Raw genomic sequence first — 15,764 nt, forward strand, 5'->3', positions numbered from 1 at the left:
AGGGGGCAGGGGCAATGGTGACGATTCGGGAGGATCGTCCCGTCTAGCGTTGCGGCTAATGACGTGCGACGTGAAACCTGGATGAAGCAACTTGAAAAGCTTCCAGAAGGTGCGCCGAATACTTCGAGAAGATCAAAATGCTGTGATGGAGAGAGTAACAGGGCACACGCGATGACTTGTTGTGCGGGACACGGTGGCGGCGGGAGCGACGAGTGATGCACGTAATCTGGGTGTCTGGGTCATTGCCGTCTTCGGTTGATGTGCTGCATTAGAAGGCTTGAGGCGCAGAACCAACAGCGCCGTCAATACCGGTTAGTAGCCGTAGTAATTACTGTAGAGCTTCAATCCGAGCCGCCTGGCAACTGCGTCAACGTATCAACGTACAGATTCTATTGTACGATACTCGTTGCGATTGTTGCAAGCGTAGAGCGCTGTCATTCGTGGACTCAGATCCCAATCCGGCAAGGCGCGAAGCCAGACCAAGGATCTCACAAGAGCTTCATCTTCATGCGCCGGATGAACACGATTTCCAACACCGTCGACAGTCTCTGAAGCTTACGCTACAAGTGCAATCTTTTTACTGTCTTCTTACACTGATATATCTGAGCATCTGTCCCTCCTCAACGCTTCTGCTCGACTGTGCCACACAGAGCATTCCTTCTGCAGGGTTGTTTCTCTCTTGCGAGCACCCACAAGCTCGTTTTCGACAAGCAAACCGCGTTTGAAGATACCGACACGATTCCGTATTGCCCCGGAAGCAATTCATGAAACTGTGGCTCGTTGATTTGCACTTCGCGTCACGTTGTCGAGCAAGTCACTGTACTCATTGAGGCGACTTGTCATAGTAAGTACTTCACATACGCCACTCATCTCGCGCAAAACTACAGCACGATCCTTGTGAATCTACGGTTATGATAGCATAAGACGCGATGGAAATAGCCAAGCGTTTTTTACTCCTGATACTACTTCGACCATCTGCTGACACGTCTTGCTGACAGCTGAACCATCGCTCTACCTACCACATCAGGAAGTGACAATATCAGATATCGACTGGACATAACATTTTGAGCCTGTAAGTACCGAGTCTTCTGCCAGAAAGCTAGCTCCAGCTTCTGCTACCCTTCATCATATCATGATTCCGGGGCTAATAGCTGGCTCGTAAAGGTCTCTCTACCTACAGGTCTCACTCAACGACAATGCCACCAAAACGAAAGTTCAAAGGCACAAAGGTCATCTCTAGCACCCCTCTCAAGGCACCGCGTAAGTCCGCAAGCCTACTACGACTGCTTCTCTATGCTCCCTAAAGGGTTATGCTAACCTTGGCATAGCCGCTAGCGCATTGTCTAATAAGCGAAGTAGTCTTCAGGGTTCGAAGACATCTCGCCTTGCTCCTTCAGTACCGTTCCAAATGACAACGCGTCGCGGTGCAAAAGGCACGTCTAACCACACGAGCTCGGCTGGGCCATCTAGCGCAAGCTCTGGCAGTCGTCGCAGTTCTCTGAGTGAGATTGCGCAAAACGGGGATGCAACTTCCGACCATGAGGAGGCGCGACCAGCCAAGCGCAGCCGAACATCGTCTGATTCTGGTTCGCCGCAGAGGTCTAATGGCTCTTACGACAACAACACACCCATGAATGGCACGCAAACTCCAGAGCTACAGAAACCTTCATCCGATGCGACTTCAACGGCATCAAAAACAGCAGGCAAGAAGAGACGCGCATCAGACGACTCAACACAGTCCAGCAAAACACGTCCAAACGGAGTTCTAACCCGAAACCAAAGCGATGCCTCCGAACAACAACCGCGCAAAAAGCGCAAAACAAAGGAAACACCAGCAGACACCGCCGCCGACCAACCTCCTGAGTTAACAGATGCTAGCACAGCACCTAATTCACCTGAACAGGTTCCAGATGTTGACGGCCATCAAAGCCTTCAGAACGTTCTGCCGACCAATGGCGATGCCCCTGCAAAGTCCGGCAGGCGTTTGCCCGGTCGTCGGCGCCAACCGCATTCGGACATCAATGTGGAGACTGATTTGCGTCGACAGCTCAATCTCAAGATGAGTTACCGCAGTCTTGCAAAGGTCCAGAAGGTCTTACTAGAAGAGTTGGCGAATCGCACAACGAAGAATCTCGAAGATGATCCCCAATATCATAAAAAATGCCCCGAGTACGACGCTGTTATGGCCCAGCTGGACCAACGACGCGATGCTCGTCTGGACCAAATCAATGCTATGCGCACATATCGCCTCGAAGAACTGGAGCGAGTGCGCATTGCTGAGGAGTACATTCAGCGTGAGCAATACATCAACAGATTTCGGGAACTACAAGATGACTTCATGCTTCAAATATTCTACCGCGCTAAGCAACTTGAGCGGGAGATGAAGGGCCAGGAGGCTGATGCAACAGACGACGAAGACAACATACTTCCACCTACATTCAGTGACGAACCTCAGCATGCTGACGATTACCGCATCGGCTCGAAGTTTGCCTCACGCAGCAGGGCTTACGTTGAGGCAGACAAGGAACTTAGAAACGACTCTGTGCGACGAAAGTTCACTGCAGCACGTGTTGCTTTTGTCGAGAACGACAAAGAGGCTGATGATTCTATTGAAGACGTTGCTGGTGGCTTTGCGAAGTTCGACGGACCAGACCGTACCGAAGCCATCGCACATTACAACATCACCAGTCTCGCTGATGCCGCTGTCGAAGTTGAAAGGACGCCAACACCACAACCAGAACCACCCAAGGCCGAGGTCATTCCAAATGAGCATGCTGCCCTGCTCATGATGCTTGCCGACATATCAGCACATCAGCCGCGCACTACTGTCGCGCCAAAGCCCCAATACCACTATCCAGATCCGCGCCAGCAGCCACCACCGCCGCCACGAGCGACAACGCCTATCATCAAACAGGAGCCTGTACGAGAAAAGTCGCCCGAATTCGCGCAGCCAGCGATACCGCTGGGATTGCCGTCTCAAGCTGCGCATAGTAGTCCTCCTAAGCGCACCCAGGCTGCAGTAGATCTCACCCAAGGTGGCCCTCTTTCTGAACCTAATGCCACGACGTCGGCGAAGGAGGCTGAAACTCCGGCGAAGTCAACACCAAGATTATCAACACATAGAATCATGGATATCCTCAACGACGATCAAGAAGTCCCTGTTTCTAGGACAAGAGAGTCGCAGCCCCCGGCTCGAGAGCCGAGCACACCATCGATGCGAGAAGCTTCTACTCATCGCCAAACGCCATCCAGAAGCGATGCGCTTAGGGTAGACGCTGTGATGAACAAGGAAGAGCCGCCTATAGATCAGGCATTGATGGACGCATTGAGTGGTCCACCTCAAAGCAACCCGCCATCTTCACCGCCATCAAACACTCAGTCGTGGCAACAACAACCACTGCAACAACAAACAAGTGTTCCACCGCAGTCACGAGAGTCCGAAGAGTCATTGCGTCGCCGGGATCCTTTGCAAAAGATTAGGGAACTTCTCGACAGAAAGGCACGCGAGCTTGGTCGAGAACCTCCAGATCGCTCCCACTACAGACAGGGACCTGCATGGTACAAACCAGCTCCTCAATCCTCGAATACACAGGAACGAGCCGAAGTCGCGGCATACGATCCAACAAGGCCATCGACTGGGCTGTATGATGCGTTGCCAGGCATATTTTCAGCCCGTCGACAATCCCACGAACAAGCCGCTCAGCAATGGGAGCACGACAGGCGAATGAGTGGCCATCAAGTGTCTCAACAACCTGCGGCATCACCATATCAGGCCCATGCTCCCCAGCCTCATTATGGGGAGCATAGTAGGTCAGGCCCGACTCCACCGACACATCAAAGCCCATATGCTCCACCCTCAGGAGCATTGCCACTTCCGCCAAAGCCTCCTGGGCCGCTGCCATCCGCGCCGCCCATTAACTACCGCTTCGCACATTATGATCCGGCGCCGCCTCGCCAACCATATCCACCGCAATCACCAAGCTACCCACCAACATCGCATCCGCCTCAAGGGCTACCACCACCATACCCACAACCATATGGCAGTGCTCCATCCTATCAAGGCGGCTACATACCACCACCAGGATCCTTCCAAGCACCACCCCCTCCACCATCGAGCACAGGCTCATACCAACCACTTAAGATCCACCAGTACGGCGGCCAACCGATACTTCCCGCGAACATGGCACCTCCCCCACAAAACGGACCACCGCCGCTGCCCTTCATCGGACAACATGGACCACCACAACAGGGCCCTCCCCCTCCTCAACAACAAGCCTACTCCCCAACTCATCCTCATCCACCGCCGATGCAATATGAGCAGCGTGAGTCTCAGCCTCAAAACAATGGCGAACGCTCTTCAGACCCACAATCAAGGCCCAGGCGGCAGTATAGGAGCTATCACGCCCCCGGAACTCAGTTCAGGAGCTACCAGGGACCCGGGGAACAGCGGAGGAGGGGTGGCTAAACACCCCCTCTGATTGTAATGAGGATGGTAATTGTACATTATTATTATTATCGATTATGCCTTCGCTTTTCATGTAATTCTCTTTGTACACGGCGGTTGCGTAAAGCGGGTTCCATTGGATCACTGCAAGGAATCAGTCGTACAGGCGTTTGCTTTTTGTTGTTCGGTTTCTTGCATAGTTCGATAGGCATTATTTCGAACTGGATACCCTGGGCGGCTGCGCAGGTCTTCGCGTAGGGGGTTTTTTTTTAAGGTAGATACTTTATTGATATGCATGTTTTTAACAGTCATTGTGTGTTCTAAAAATTAATTGTGCAGTGAAAGTCGCTTCGGTATTGTATGTATTCGTTGTATGTTTGACGATCATGTGGTGAGAGAATATCAAGGCTTCGCTGAAGAATCGGTATGTTTAAGTATTGGGTATCACTATCGCTGCTATTGCTCCGTCCTACTATGGCCAAAACACAACAATGCTTGCACGAGCACTTCGCACAAACCTCTCTTCGCGTACAACACTTACTCACGCTACGCCCTCCTCTTCACCCTAGGCGTAGGCGTCCACTCTCGTCCTAACCCAGATCCTCCCTTGCCCTCGCCACCAAACCCAGCACTCCCCCCACCTCTCGGTGTCGCCCCTCCCATCCTGTCAAAAAGTCTCTGAGCAGCGGGCGTCAAATCTCCCTTCGCTTTCCTCCCTGGTGTCATTCCGCCAGCAGCAATAGGCCCTCTCCTCGGCGTTGGCGCACTTAAAAACCGAGGCGTCTCGCTTGTGAAGATGCCCAAGCCCGAGCCTGTCGGCTTCACTTGTTTGTCGGCATTGGACCGCTTAGCACCAATCTGCTCGACCATTCTATGATGCATTTTCTCGCGCGACGACGAGTCGTTGATGGTGAAGGGTATGGCTTTGTTGCTGCTATCTAAACCGTAGCGTTCTAGGAGGTCGGTCGGTGCGTCGTCGTCTTCATCGGATGGAGAAGGGGGTTGCGCGTCGACGAAAGCATAGCCATTCACTCTGGGTGTTTCGCTACCTGTATAACCTCCCTCGCTGGGATTGAGACGCGGACGTCCTGCGACAGCGTCGCGAACAGCTGAGAGTGTGGGGCTAGAGGGACGAGGAGGGTCGGCTTCGGGGGCGGGGAGACGGGTGTTGTTGTAGAGGACTTTCTTTGGGGGTGCGAGGGAGGTGTTTTCTGCTTGTTGTGCGCGAGTCGGTGCCCATTGTTCTACGCTGTCGGGGCCGAACATGAGGCTGTTGATAGCGGTGTGTTTGTGCCCTGTGGGCGCTGCGGGCCGGTCGTCGAGGTTCTGGCTCGGTCGTGTGCTGAGTACTAATTCCTTGCCTTCGGACGCAGCGGCTCTGGCTTGGATGACTTTCTGTTGTGCTATGCGCTGTTTGCTCGCGTACATGTTTCCTTCTCGTAGCCAGACGTTCTTCTCAAACCTTGTCTTGTTCTGCTTGTCAATGATTTGACTGAAGCTTTCCTGGTCTTCGCTCGTGTATTTTGCTTGGAATGCGCCCAAACTCATGTTCAGATCGACATTGTCTAATTTGCCCAGGCCTTCGTCGTCGTCTTCGATATCTGTCCCGGCGACTGTAACAGGTGTATCCGCACCCCATACACTTGGAGTCTTATCACCAGCTCCGCCTGTCTTGTCGAGCCTCGTTCTTGCTGCCATCTTTCTTTGCCCGCTCGGCACTGGAGTCATGACCTGTGTGAGCTTCTTGCCGGCTTCTCTGATCCATGACCGATCTTTGCTCTCCACAGCGTTCAGGTACTCTCGTTGTGCGTCGGCTTCTGCAAGTCCTGGGAAGAAGTCGCGGCGAATGATGTGCGAAACAGCGGAAACGTAGGTGTCTTCGTCTAGAACTACCGAAGGGCGCTTTATTCGTTTCGGAGCGGGAGGTGGCGGCATAAGCGCATTGGATGCGCTACGCTTCGTGAGCGCTGTTGAGTCCGAGTTGGACATGCTGCGGTCGGGGTGGGGTTGGGGGTTGAGAAGATGAGTGGAGGTTTCCTGTCCGAAGTTGCGGCAAACTCAAGGGACGAACCGAGTAAGGCTACCACCGATCTGCGAAGGGGGGTTTCGGTATACGTTTGCACCCACGTGGGCTGGTGAAAGAGCGTTGGCGCAAAGTGACTTTGGTGAACGATGATGTCTTAGCGTCGGCAGAACGTCTTCACCGCCTTTAGCCCTATCAACCATGCTAATTGCGGGTGAAGGTACCTGCATAAGTACCAATCCCGGTGACACCCACTACAGGTGACGCAGGACACTCGGTTAGCCGCATGGGTTTCAAATCTTAGTACACGATCAGAATGGAGTCACTTCAATAGACACAAACGTGGCGCTGCTCCTAGCATTGTTTTTCCTTCCATATCTGTTTTGATCTACGTGCACAAGCCGCACATACTATCCTCTCATGAGGGAACTCAGCTGCTCATATACCTCGAATACCAACATAATGACATTGGTGAGCCTGTAACGTGCCGCGACAACAAGATGATCCAATGTCCCGCTTTCCCTGCACGTCGAGTGCTTCTTCCGAGACTTTGTAGTTCGGGACGATATCGTAATTCTTTCAGCAATCCACCGCGGCTGATGGCAAGTGGAGTAAAAATAGGGAATCTTCTTCAAGAACCATAGTCTAGTAGAAAGATTCGACCATGGCGTCCTTGTGGGTGGTGTTGATGTTGGCGGGGCCGTTGCCCTCACCGAGCCTGAAGACGGACTCGACGACTGAGAGCTCGGTCGCGGTAGTGTCAAGACCTGAGTTTTCGAGTTAGTTCCTGGCCTTCATAGAGTCCTAATCAATGTGTACATACCAGTGACAGCCATCCAGTCGTTGACAACCATACCCGCACCGACGACCGCACTACCGCGGTTCACACTACCAGCGACTAGGGGTACTTGAAGCAAACTCGACAACTCATCCTGGTCCTGAATGCTTGTCTTTGGGTGCACAATACCACCCTGGTTGCTGAGGGCCATGTAGCTACCAGTGAGCACGTTGTCTGCGATAGTTTGCCTGAAAACCTCAACGCCCAGTACGTCGGCTATTATCTCCTCTGTTTCGCGTTCGATATCCGGGTGTACGAGAGCGACGTGGTCGTTGCAACATATTACGTTGCCGAGGGCTGATAGTCGCTCTTCTATCCTCTGAATCTTGACTTCGTCGGGTATAGAATTTCGGAGATGCTGGAGTTCTTGGTCTGTGGTTGTGGTGGGGACGAGGAGGCCTTTCTTGTTACTGCGGACATGTTAGAATTTTGTCTTGAGGCGTTTGTTGGATACCGCGAGATATCACAAGGCTGTATACATACCCAGCAGTCAGTCTACCAACGATTCTGGTTCCAGCAATGGTGGCGTGGCAGATGGGAATGACATCTTGGAGTTCGGCTTCGAAGACACTGTTGCGCCACTGTTAGTACACTCTTCTCGCAGTATATGCTCGCCCCGGTCGCATAGCATGCCACTGCACTATATCGAGCCGCGAAGAGCTATTGAGCTATGCGCACCTGTAAAAGTTCTCGCTCGCGCCGACTGCGACAATCGCATACGCGTTTGTGAGCGTAGCGAAGACACCGACTTCGTTGGAGTTTTCGAACTGAGCGCGGACAGCCATGATTATTAAGTTGACGGCAGAGTTTGTTTAAGAGGTTCTTTGTGGTGGTGAGAAGAAAGAAAGCAAGAGTATTTAGTGCGCGGTGGGTAAGCTTATCGTGAATCTGCAGAAACTGTGAAGGCGGGACTATTTTGTAAAGAGCGACATCATAAGCCCCGCTACCCAATCGGATCTAGTGCCGTTCGACTCATCCTGAGCGAACCCTGTCCCACTGAGAACTTCGCCACTGCGTCTAGACGTTCGTGCTGGTATGACTGTGTCAGTAAAGAGTCATCGCTTGGCGAGTTCATCGCATGAGATCAGATGCTCGTCTTGTCGACATCATGCGATTCATATCCGTCACCGTGCGTACTCTGGACGTGTCACTGGGATTGCACGTCCATTATCCTGAGGCAAGCCACAGTCCTTGACATCTGCAATATATGGCTGTGCACTCGTCAATTTCATAATTCGTAGCCTCATGGCAACGCGATACAGCGCTTAGTAACGACCACAAAGCTCGGTGGTAAACTTTCGGGGCATTGGTCAAAAGCGACACAAGTCCATGAGAGTGTTCGGAGCCTGATCAGAGCATCTGCTATGAGCAAGCGCACGGTGCGATGCCCCACTCGACATCTGTCAAGACATTCCCGTCGCCTGCGGGTTGATCGTACTGGAGCTCACAACCTTCTCAGCTTCAACCCTGTGGTGATCAATCCAAGGCACGATAGAATGGAGAAGGTAATCGTTATATTGACGTCTCATCGTACAGCCGACGTAGCACGCATGACTATAATTACAAGACCATATAGTTCGTCAAGCTCGAACCACGACGATATTATCCAGGAGCAGCGCACGGTTGGCGCTACGCTTCAGATCCCCAGCCACCTCGACAGACATCCTTGCCTCACATCAAACTTCCAAGACCGACTGATAGGTGACAAGTAACAAGTATGGAACACGAAGACAATGATATTGTGAGGTGGCTGATATCGCCAAATTGTGCAAAGCAAATGGGTAATACGCTGTCGGTCACACCAGAACAAGCAGCAAAAAGAGAACGCCCGCTAAACTGCAGCATGCCGTACACGATACGCGTGGAGAATTGAAAAGTGAGAAATGTACAACAGCGGCTGTGCGTAGACAAGACAACAGACTCGAAGCGAGATCCAATTAGATATCGACGAGAGCGTCCGTGTCGTGTGACAGAGCCAGAAAAACATTAACACTTGCGTGATGACATGATTATGTTCGTAAAATAGTTCGTAATGCAAGTGCACAGCGTGCAAGTGTCGGAGGTAGATGATAAGGTTCGGCGATGAAGATCGTGGTTGAATCAATTCGCCCGAGTGCAAAAAGTGGGTGTCCCTTATGTCATTCGCGATGCGAGGATGGCCAACGCAACGATGACGCCGATCAGAAGTGTCCCTACTCCAGACATGACGCGATTGAGGTTGCGCCACCAAGTTGCTTTCTGGAAGGACTTGTCGTCGGCAGGGCCCATCGCTTGGGCGAATTGCTGCTCCAGGTCGGCCTGGCTAACAGTGGGGGTGCCCACAGTGTTGGGGTCCAGAGGCAAGGGAAGGAACGAGGCAATTATCCAAGCTGTATTCCTAATCAGTACATTTCTTTGTGCATTTGGCATTATAGCCTGAATTAGTACTTACCAGGTGGGAAGATGAATCCTATGCAGAAGAGTAGGATTTGTCTGTTCTGGCGCCCGAAGAGTGTGGTGTGAATGTCGGCATCCAAGGATGGTGCGTTCCATGCGCTGTATCGTGTCTGTCCTCTCTGATCAGTTCGGAGGTGTGGTGTTGAGTAACCGCTGAGAGGGTACATGTTGGGTCCAACCGCGTATACTGCTCCGTCGATGGAGTGGACGTCGTCGGCTAGTGAGACAGTATCGGCGTGTGAAGCCCGGTTCCGAGGACGATTCCGTGGTCGGTAGATGCTGAGCGGGAAGTTGCTCTCCGAAGGAGTGTGTGATCGCCCGCTGTGGGAGGTTCCCAAACGTATGCTACCAGAAGACTCGGACTCGGGAGCGCCAACTGATATGCGTTCTCCTTTTTGGTAGTAGACGCGTGCCCATGCTGGGATATTGTTTGCTAGGAACGTGGACATGTGTGACTGCGAGGATCCAGGCCGCGAATCACTCATTGATACTGCATCGGTGCTGTTGGTTCTATGCAGGTACCCAGAGTTTTTCATCCGTAACGGAATCGATGTCGGCAGCGGTGAGATTGTATCCATGTGCTCGCTATTGTCCTCGGACGAACTTCTTGAAGTTGGGGAGAAGAGTGGTCGAGGCACTGCCACTGAGAACTCGGTTTGACCCTCTGACGATACATTGTCCGACGATGATTGTGCGCTCCCGATTGTCTGTCCTCTCCGGCGGGGAATCGCCGTTCGACCGTTGCCGGCATAGCTCTCTTGTGAATGTGATCTGGCGCCAATCGATCGTGAGTTTCGTGCGAGAGATCGCGAATCGCGTTCGGACACGGAGGCGATGGTCGATAGCTGGGAGCTCCAGTGATGGACCAGCGAGGGGTCATGCATTCGGGATGCAATATTAGGTGCGTTCTGGGATTCAGCTCGCGAGCTGTTGGTCGACGGCGCGCGTACGACGGGATAATTAATTCGGATGCCGCTCGCGAATGATGCTGTGCTTGCTTCATGAAGAGATGGCGATGGTTGTGACGAGGCTAGTGTATGTGTTGGTTCGATGCTGGTGTAGGAAATATCAGAAAACGTGAACGACTCTGTACTTTGCTGAGGATTCAATACAGGTTGTCGATAGTCAGTGTCACTAGTGAGAGCAGGCCCCCTAGCTTGGGAATCGGTTGACGGGATTTGCGGTAACGGTCGACCGACACTGACACTTGACGGGTTTCCGACATTACTATTTGGGTGTGGTGAGGCGGAAGGAACAGGTGAGGCAAAAGATGCAGCAGAGGCCTTGGGCGTTAATGCACGGTCCGAATCCCCGCCAGAAGAAGAAGGAGGAACAGCTCGGATGGTTGGCCTTTGGGATTGTGAGGACACGACTTCTTCAAGTACCTCCAAGCCTTTTGCATCGTCGTCTAATTCGGGTGGGGGTGAGGATGGGGCAGTGCTCCCCTGGGAAAATCTTAAAGTCGATGGCGTAAAGGAAGATGCTATGAGAGTGTCTTCTTCAGACATGCTAGTGGAGCCCGAGTGTCTGAAACCCTTCTTGCGTGACAGGATAGGCTGTGGTGTTCGGGCTCGGCTCGCCTCGAACTTTGCAATGGTACTGGCGACCTGGCTGCCACTTGAAACGCGAGATCCTGGCCGTTCAAAGCCATAACCCGGCGCATGACGGGGTGGGGGCAGGATTTGCGAGGGTTCGCTGGGTACGGGATATTTCTGATAGATGTCATGGCCGGGATCTTGGACTATGCGGATGGTTGAAGCGGAGTGTTGATTGGTCTGTGAGTTTGAGCGCTCGTGAAGTGGCTTGCGGATAGGAGATGTGTTTGTCGAGTGCGACTGTGGCGGCGAAAATCTGGGACCTTGTTCGAGTTTGTTTTGCGAGTCTGCGCGACGGTGTTGTGATGAGGACATGCTGTGGTGGTGTTGTGGGCCGAGGATGCCGAGACGTGGGCTGGTAAAGGCGTGTGGAGAAGTCGAAACCGATCATTAATGATGGGGAATGGGTAAACAGGCAGTAAGAAGGCGACGTAAAGACAGTGTGTGAAGATGGTCAAAGAGTGACAAAAGTGCTAAAACATATCAAAAAGAATGGCGGCCCGGAGGCATTAACAGTAACAAGAATTGACGGAGGGAGGACGAGGAGTGGTGGTGAGTAGAGGAAGACGGGCGTTTGGCAGCAGCTCGGCCTAAAGAGGTTCGTGGCTCGATGCAGAAGCAGGTTCGCGCTGCAGGTGCGATCCAATTGACAGCTCAGCCCCGGCAAGCGATCGAGCACGACCCGCGAATTATGATGGCTTGTACAGAGATGTCCCAATGCGCACAATATGCCCTTTGTCTAGCCTATACTGACGGCGACAGAAGGATATGAGCTTCTGGATGCGCGGTCCACCTGGCGATGCGATGCGCCGGGGGAACCCTCGTCCAAACGGCTCTCGTAGTCAATCGATAGAGGCGCGTCGCGGTTGAACGTTTAAAATGAAATTATATTTTAGGACGGGCCAGTGACGACGAGCAGCGATCCGGACTAGCCGTTGAGTGGCAGAGAGGCTGGCCAGTGGGCCTTGCGGTGTGCGTCCTGCAGGGGTAACGCGGGAGGTCGTGCTAAAGTCGACGGGGGGTTTCCAGAGGATGATGGCGCGAGTCGCAGGAGCCGAGACGAACGGACAATCGGAGCACGTGACCAGCAGCGTGGGAGGGAGATTTGGGGTTGGCGGTTTATCGATAGTCGAGGCTGTCCGGTGCCAAACAACATCCTCGCGACAACGCGGGGGGGACCTCGGCCAGGTATAAGACGACGCTCATGGTTCTTTTCCCACTCCAAGTATAGCGTGTTTGACGTGGTGCTGCTTTTTTGCAACACCTCACGATGCCTCCACCCCTCAACGGCTGGCGAGACAAGCTCAGCGCGCTCGAGGACTTGTACGAGAGACATGTCAAGGGCGGTAAGTGACGATCCATTGGCCTGCGCCGGCTCCCTTTGGCCTCATACCCTCTTAAACGCCTGCGCGACCCACATCGCACCAACTCTGTTGCGCTTCTTGTCGAAACATTGCCATGAAGTCTAACGTGTCGTCAGTTCCTAAACCGCCCGTCCTCTCCTCGAGTGTTGCGGCGCTTCTGTCGGTACGTTTCACCGTTTCAACGTTTCAAGCTCCCACCCCCCCACCACCATTGCTATTGTTCTCACCCAATCGCACCGCATGCGCCAAACATGCTGAAATATAGCCAACACGCACGACTAAATATGGCTAACACGCATGACTGCAGGCCGCCTATGTCTTCATCTACGTAATCCCCTTCTACCTGTCGCCGGCCACGCGACCCTCTCCGACTCTCACACGCGATGCACCGTCGTCGATACGCGCCCGAGTACGCGCAGTGACCTTCTCTACCATCCTATGCTCTGTCCTCACCGTAGTCATACTCTACCAACATGACGCATCGGCCATGGAGATCCTCGGCCTGCTTGGCATGTGGCCTGTTTCACCCGTAGATACCGTCCGGACCATGCTTCTAGTAACAATCCTCTTCGCAGGTCCAATCTTCGAGCACGGTATTGTAGACGGTGGCTGGAGAGACTGGGTTAAACTAAATGGTGTCAACGAGTCCTTGAGCAGCTGGATCGGATACAGGAACTTCGTAGTCGTAAGCCACCTACTCAAGTCCACTTGGTACCATGCTAACAAGCCTAGGGCCCTGTCAGTGAAGAGCTCGTCTGGCGCTCCTTCATCGTCCCCCTCCATGTCCTTGCCCAGTTCTCCGGCAAGCAGATTGTCTTCCTGACACCACTGTACTTCGGCATCGCCCACCTTCACCACCTTTACGAGTTCCGCATAACTCACTCTGAAGTCCCGTTCTTCGTCGCCGTGCTTCGCTCACTCTTCCAGTTCACATACACATCGCTCTTCGGTTTCTTTGCCGCCTTCGTCTTTATCAGGACTGGAAATGTGTACACGTGCATGCTAGCACACACCTTTTGCAACTGGATGGGACTTCCTCGGTTCTACGGCCGTGTAGGAGTCGAAGCTGGTATCCCGATCGGACCACCAGATGTCGACAAGAAAGACGATGAGCAGAGGAGTGTCCCAGCTTATCAAGGGAAGGGTGTCGGATGGACCGTAGCCTACTACGTCGTGCTCGTGGCTGGCGCTGTAGGCTTCTACTACCAGCTGTTTCCGCTGACCGAGAGCAGCCATGCCCTGCCTGTAGATCTGAATACGGCGTAAGAACATTATACATGCTTGACAAGCTAAAGCCCGCAAGAAGATGATGCAAAGTTGCGCAATATAGCTGCGCGTAAAGTAGAGCAAAACACTTGATTTATCATAAATGTGCTCATCTCAATCTCGCAATAGCCCACCAGTTATCCTTCTCGTATCCTGATTCTAATACAACCCCACCAGCCTGCTCAATATCACCCTCAAGTTCCCCCTTCCGATACAGATGGTAGTATCTCAAGAACGTCTTATCTCCTTCTGGCTTCGGCGTCGCTTCCTCGTCCGCCTGATTCTCATCCTTCTGCTTCCTCCGTCCCTTCTCCTTCTCCTTCTTCTGCTTCAAGACCCACGGCACCATAACATCCTGCTCGTGTCCCTCGTCCCACCCTCTTCTACTGTCTTTCTGCTCGAGCGCCCAAACATAGATCAGTGCTCTTCCACCTTCTACACCAGATTCTGCTTTTCCATTTGATGACAACGACGACGATGAAGGACGTAGTAGATCCAAAACACATTTCACAGCTTCCACCCTTCGTGCCGGCGTAGACAAGTGATGAATGACCGCTATTGAAATAGCGAAATCAAACACTCCGTTTGGATGAGGAAGTGAGAGGTTGTCTGCTACAACCACATCGTGCGGTTCATGTTGTTTCGCAATCTTGACGAGGTTCGTGGATCTATGTCACAATCAACTTCAAGAATGTCCATGGAGTGTCTAGTCAAACCCCAAGAGAATCAAACATACCGATCACTACCCACAATCCACACTTTCTTGTTGACAGCTAGATACTTTCCATTCCCACACCCTACATCTGCACCTATAGCACCGTCATGTTGTTCTTTTAGGAAACGTTCGACAATAGGCCAGGGCTAGTATTTTTTTGGTGTTAGTCATGCATGCATACTTTACAGATTGTGAATGGTGGACGCACACCTTGTAGCGAGTAGAAGAAAAGTGCGATGCAATTTCTTCGTAGACTGAGTGAACATGTTCAGCTTCGTAAGATGCGCCTTGGGTTTCTGAAGTCGCCATAAGTGTTTGTGTACTGACGTGAAAAGATGTGACTGTGCAGGGAGTGCTAAAGTGCGTGGATTGGTGGTGGATGGGGCCAATGGGGGTTGGAGGGGGTGCCAAGACGCTACCTAGGTATGCGAGTCCGCCAGTCTTAGGCGCTGCGTCTTTCACGCTCAATACTGACATCTGCTTATGCATCTATGCAGGGATTTGCCTAGTTAGGACTATCATGTCTTGAAGATACGCGAAGGCGAATGTACTATAACGGTTAATATACGATTCAGCTGTTCCGAAAGGTAGTCCTAACAAAAGTGTCAGAGCAGACACTTTCGAGGTCGTACGCTTTCATGGTCAGGGTGATCGAACGACTATCATCTCTATAAACAAGCCGCAAACATTTACCCAAGGTGAACCCTAAGTGAGTTCACAGGTACAAAAAATTCTTCGCCATCGATGAATGTGTACTTACTCGTGTATCTGGGAAATGATATAAAATCGACAAACCGGTCACTAGGAGGCGACGAGACATGATCCGGTAGTGATGCGATGGGTAGTGGTATCGCAGGCTGAGTTCTGTCCTGCTCTACCTTTATCTTGCTCTATAGTATAGTTTTACGCCCATGATGTGGTTCTACGTCTCGCTGTAGCTTTGTTTATGCCTTGTGTCTCCAACTCTAGATGTCAGCGTATTCCTCTGCTTCCATTTGCTGCCAAGGTTGTTCCAATGTCGGGTACAACCTTTGCAGTTTGCTCGCAACCGGGCCTCTGCAATGATTCCTTGTGCTCTTTCAG

General features: G+C 52.4%; 5 protein-coding genes across 5 annotated transcripts; 2 read left to right on the plus strand and 3 right to left on the minus strand.

The window, feature by feature from the left end:
- Positions 1 to 1,196: 1,196 nt before the first annotated feature.
- Positions 1,197 to 4,465, plus strand: ALTATR162_LOCUS3222 (uncharacterized protein; the record flags this gene model as incomplete). The annotated part of the gene is made up of 2 exons (XM_043310828.1): positions 1,197 to 1,260; positions 1,329 to 4,465. The coding sequence occupies 2 exons, from the start codon at positions 1,197 to 1,199 to the stop codon at positions 4,463 to 4,465; spliced, it is 3,201 nt and encodes a 1,066-aa protein (XP_043166763.1).
- Positions 4,466 to 4,990: 525 nt separating this feature from the next.
- On the minus strand, positions 4,991 to 6,433 carry ALTATR162_LOCUS3223 (uncharacterized protein; the record flags this gene model as incomplete). Its single annotated transcript, XM_043310829.1, has 1 exon — positions 4,991 to 6,433. One exon carries the CDS (start codon positions 6,431 to 6,433, stop codon positions 4,991 to 4,993), a length of 1,443 nt encoding a protein of 480 aa, XP_043166764.1.
- A 679-nt stretch (positions 6,434 to 7,112) lies between these two features.
- ALTATR162_LOCUS3224 (uncharacterized protein) lies at positions 7,113 to 8,090 on the minus strand (the record flags this gene model as incomplete). Its single annotated transcript, XM_043310830.1, has 4 exons — positions 7,113 to 7,234; positions 7,291 to 7,715; positions 7,789 to 7,875; positions 7,984 to 8,090. The coding sequence occupies 4 exons, from the start codon at positions 8,088 to 8,090 to the stop codon at positions 7,113 to 7,115; spliced, it is 741 nt and encodes a 246-aa protein (XP_043166765.1).
- Positions 8,091 to 9,438: 1,348 nt separating this feature from the next.
- Positions 9,439 to 11,651, minus strand: ALTATR162_LOCUS3225 (uncharacterized protein; the record flags this gene model as incomplete). The annotated part of the gene is made up of 2 exons (XM_043310831.1): positions 9,439 to 9,674; positions 9,737 to 11,651. The coding sequence occupies 2 exons, from the start codon at positions 11,649 to 11,651 to the stop codon at positions 9,439 to 9,441; spliced, it is 2,151 nt and encodes a 716-aa protein (XP_043166766.1).
- Positions 11,652 to 12,606: 955 nt separating this feature from the next.
- ALTATR162_LOCUS3226 (uncharacterized protein) lies at positions 12,607 to 13,966 on the plus strand (the record flags this gene model as incomplete). The annotated part of the gene is made up of 4 exons (XM_043310832.1): positions 12,607 to 12,682; positions 12,817 to 12,863; positions 13,008 to 13,385; positions 13,433 to 13,966. The coding sequence occupies 4 exons, from the start codon at positions 12,607 to 12,609 to the stop codon at positions 13,964 to 13,966; spliced, it is 1,035 nt and encodes a 344-aa protein (XP_043166767.1).
- Between the last annotated feature and the right edge of the window lie 1,798 nt (positions 13,967 to 15,764).

Source organism: Alternaria atra, assembly GCF_907166805.1.
Source record: "Alternaria atra isolate CS162 genome assembly, contig: 22, whole genome shotgun sequence".
NCBI lineage: Eukaryota > Fungi > Ascomycota > Dothideomycetes > Pleosporales > Pleosporaceae > Alternaria > Alternaria atra.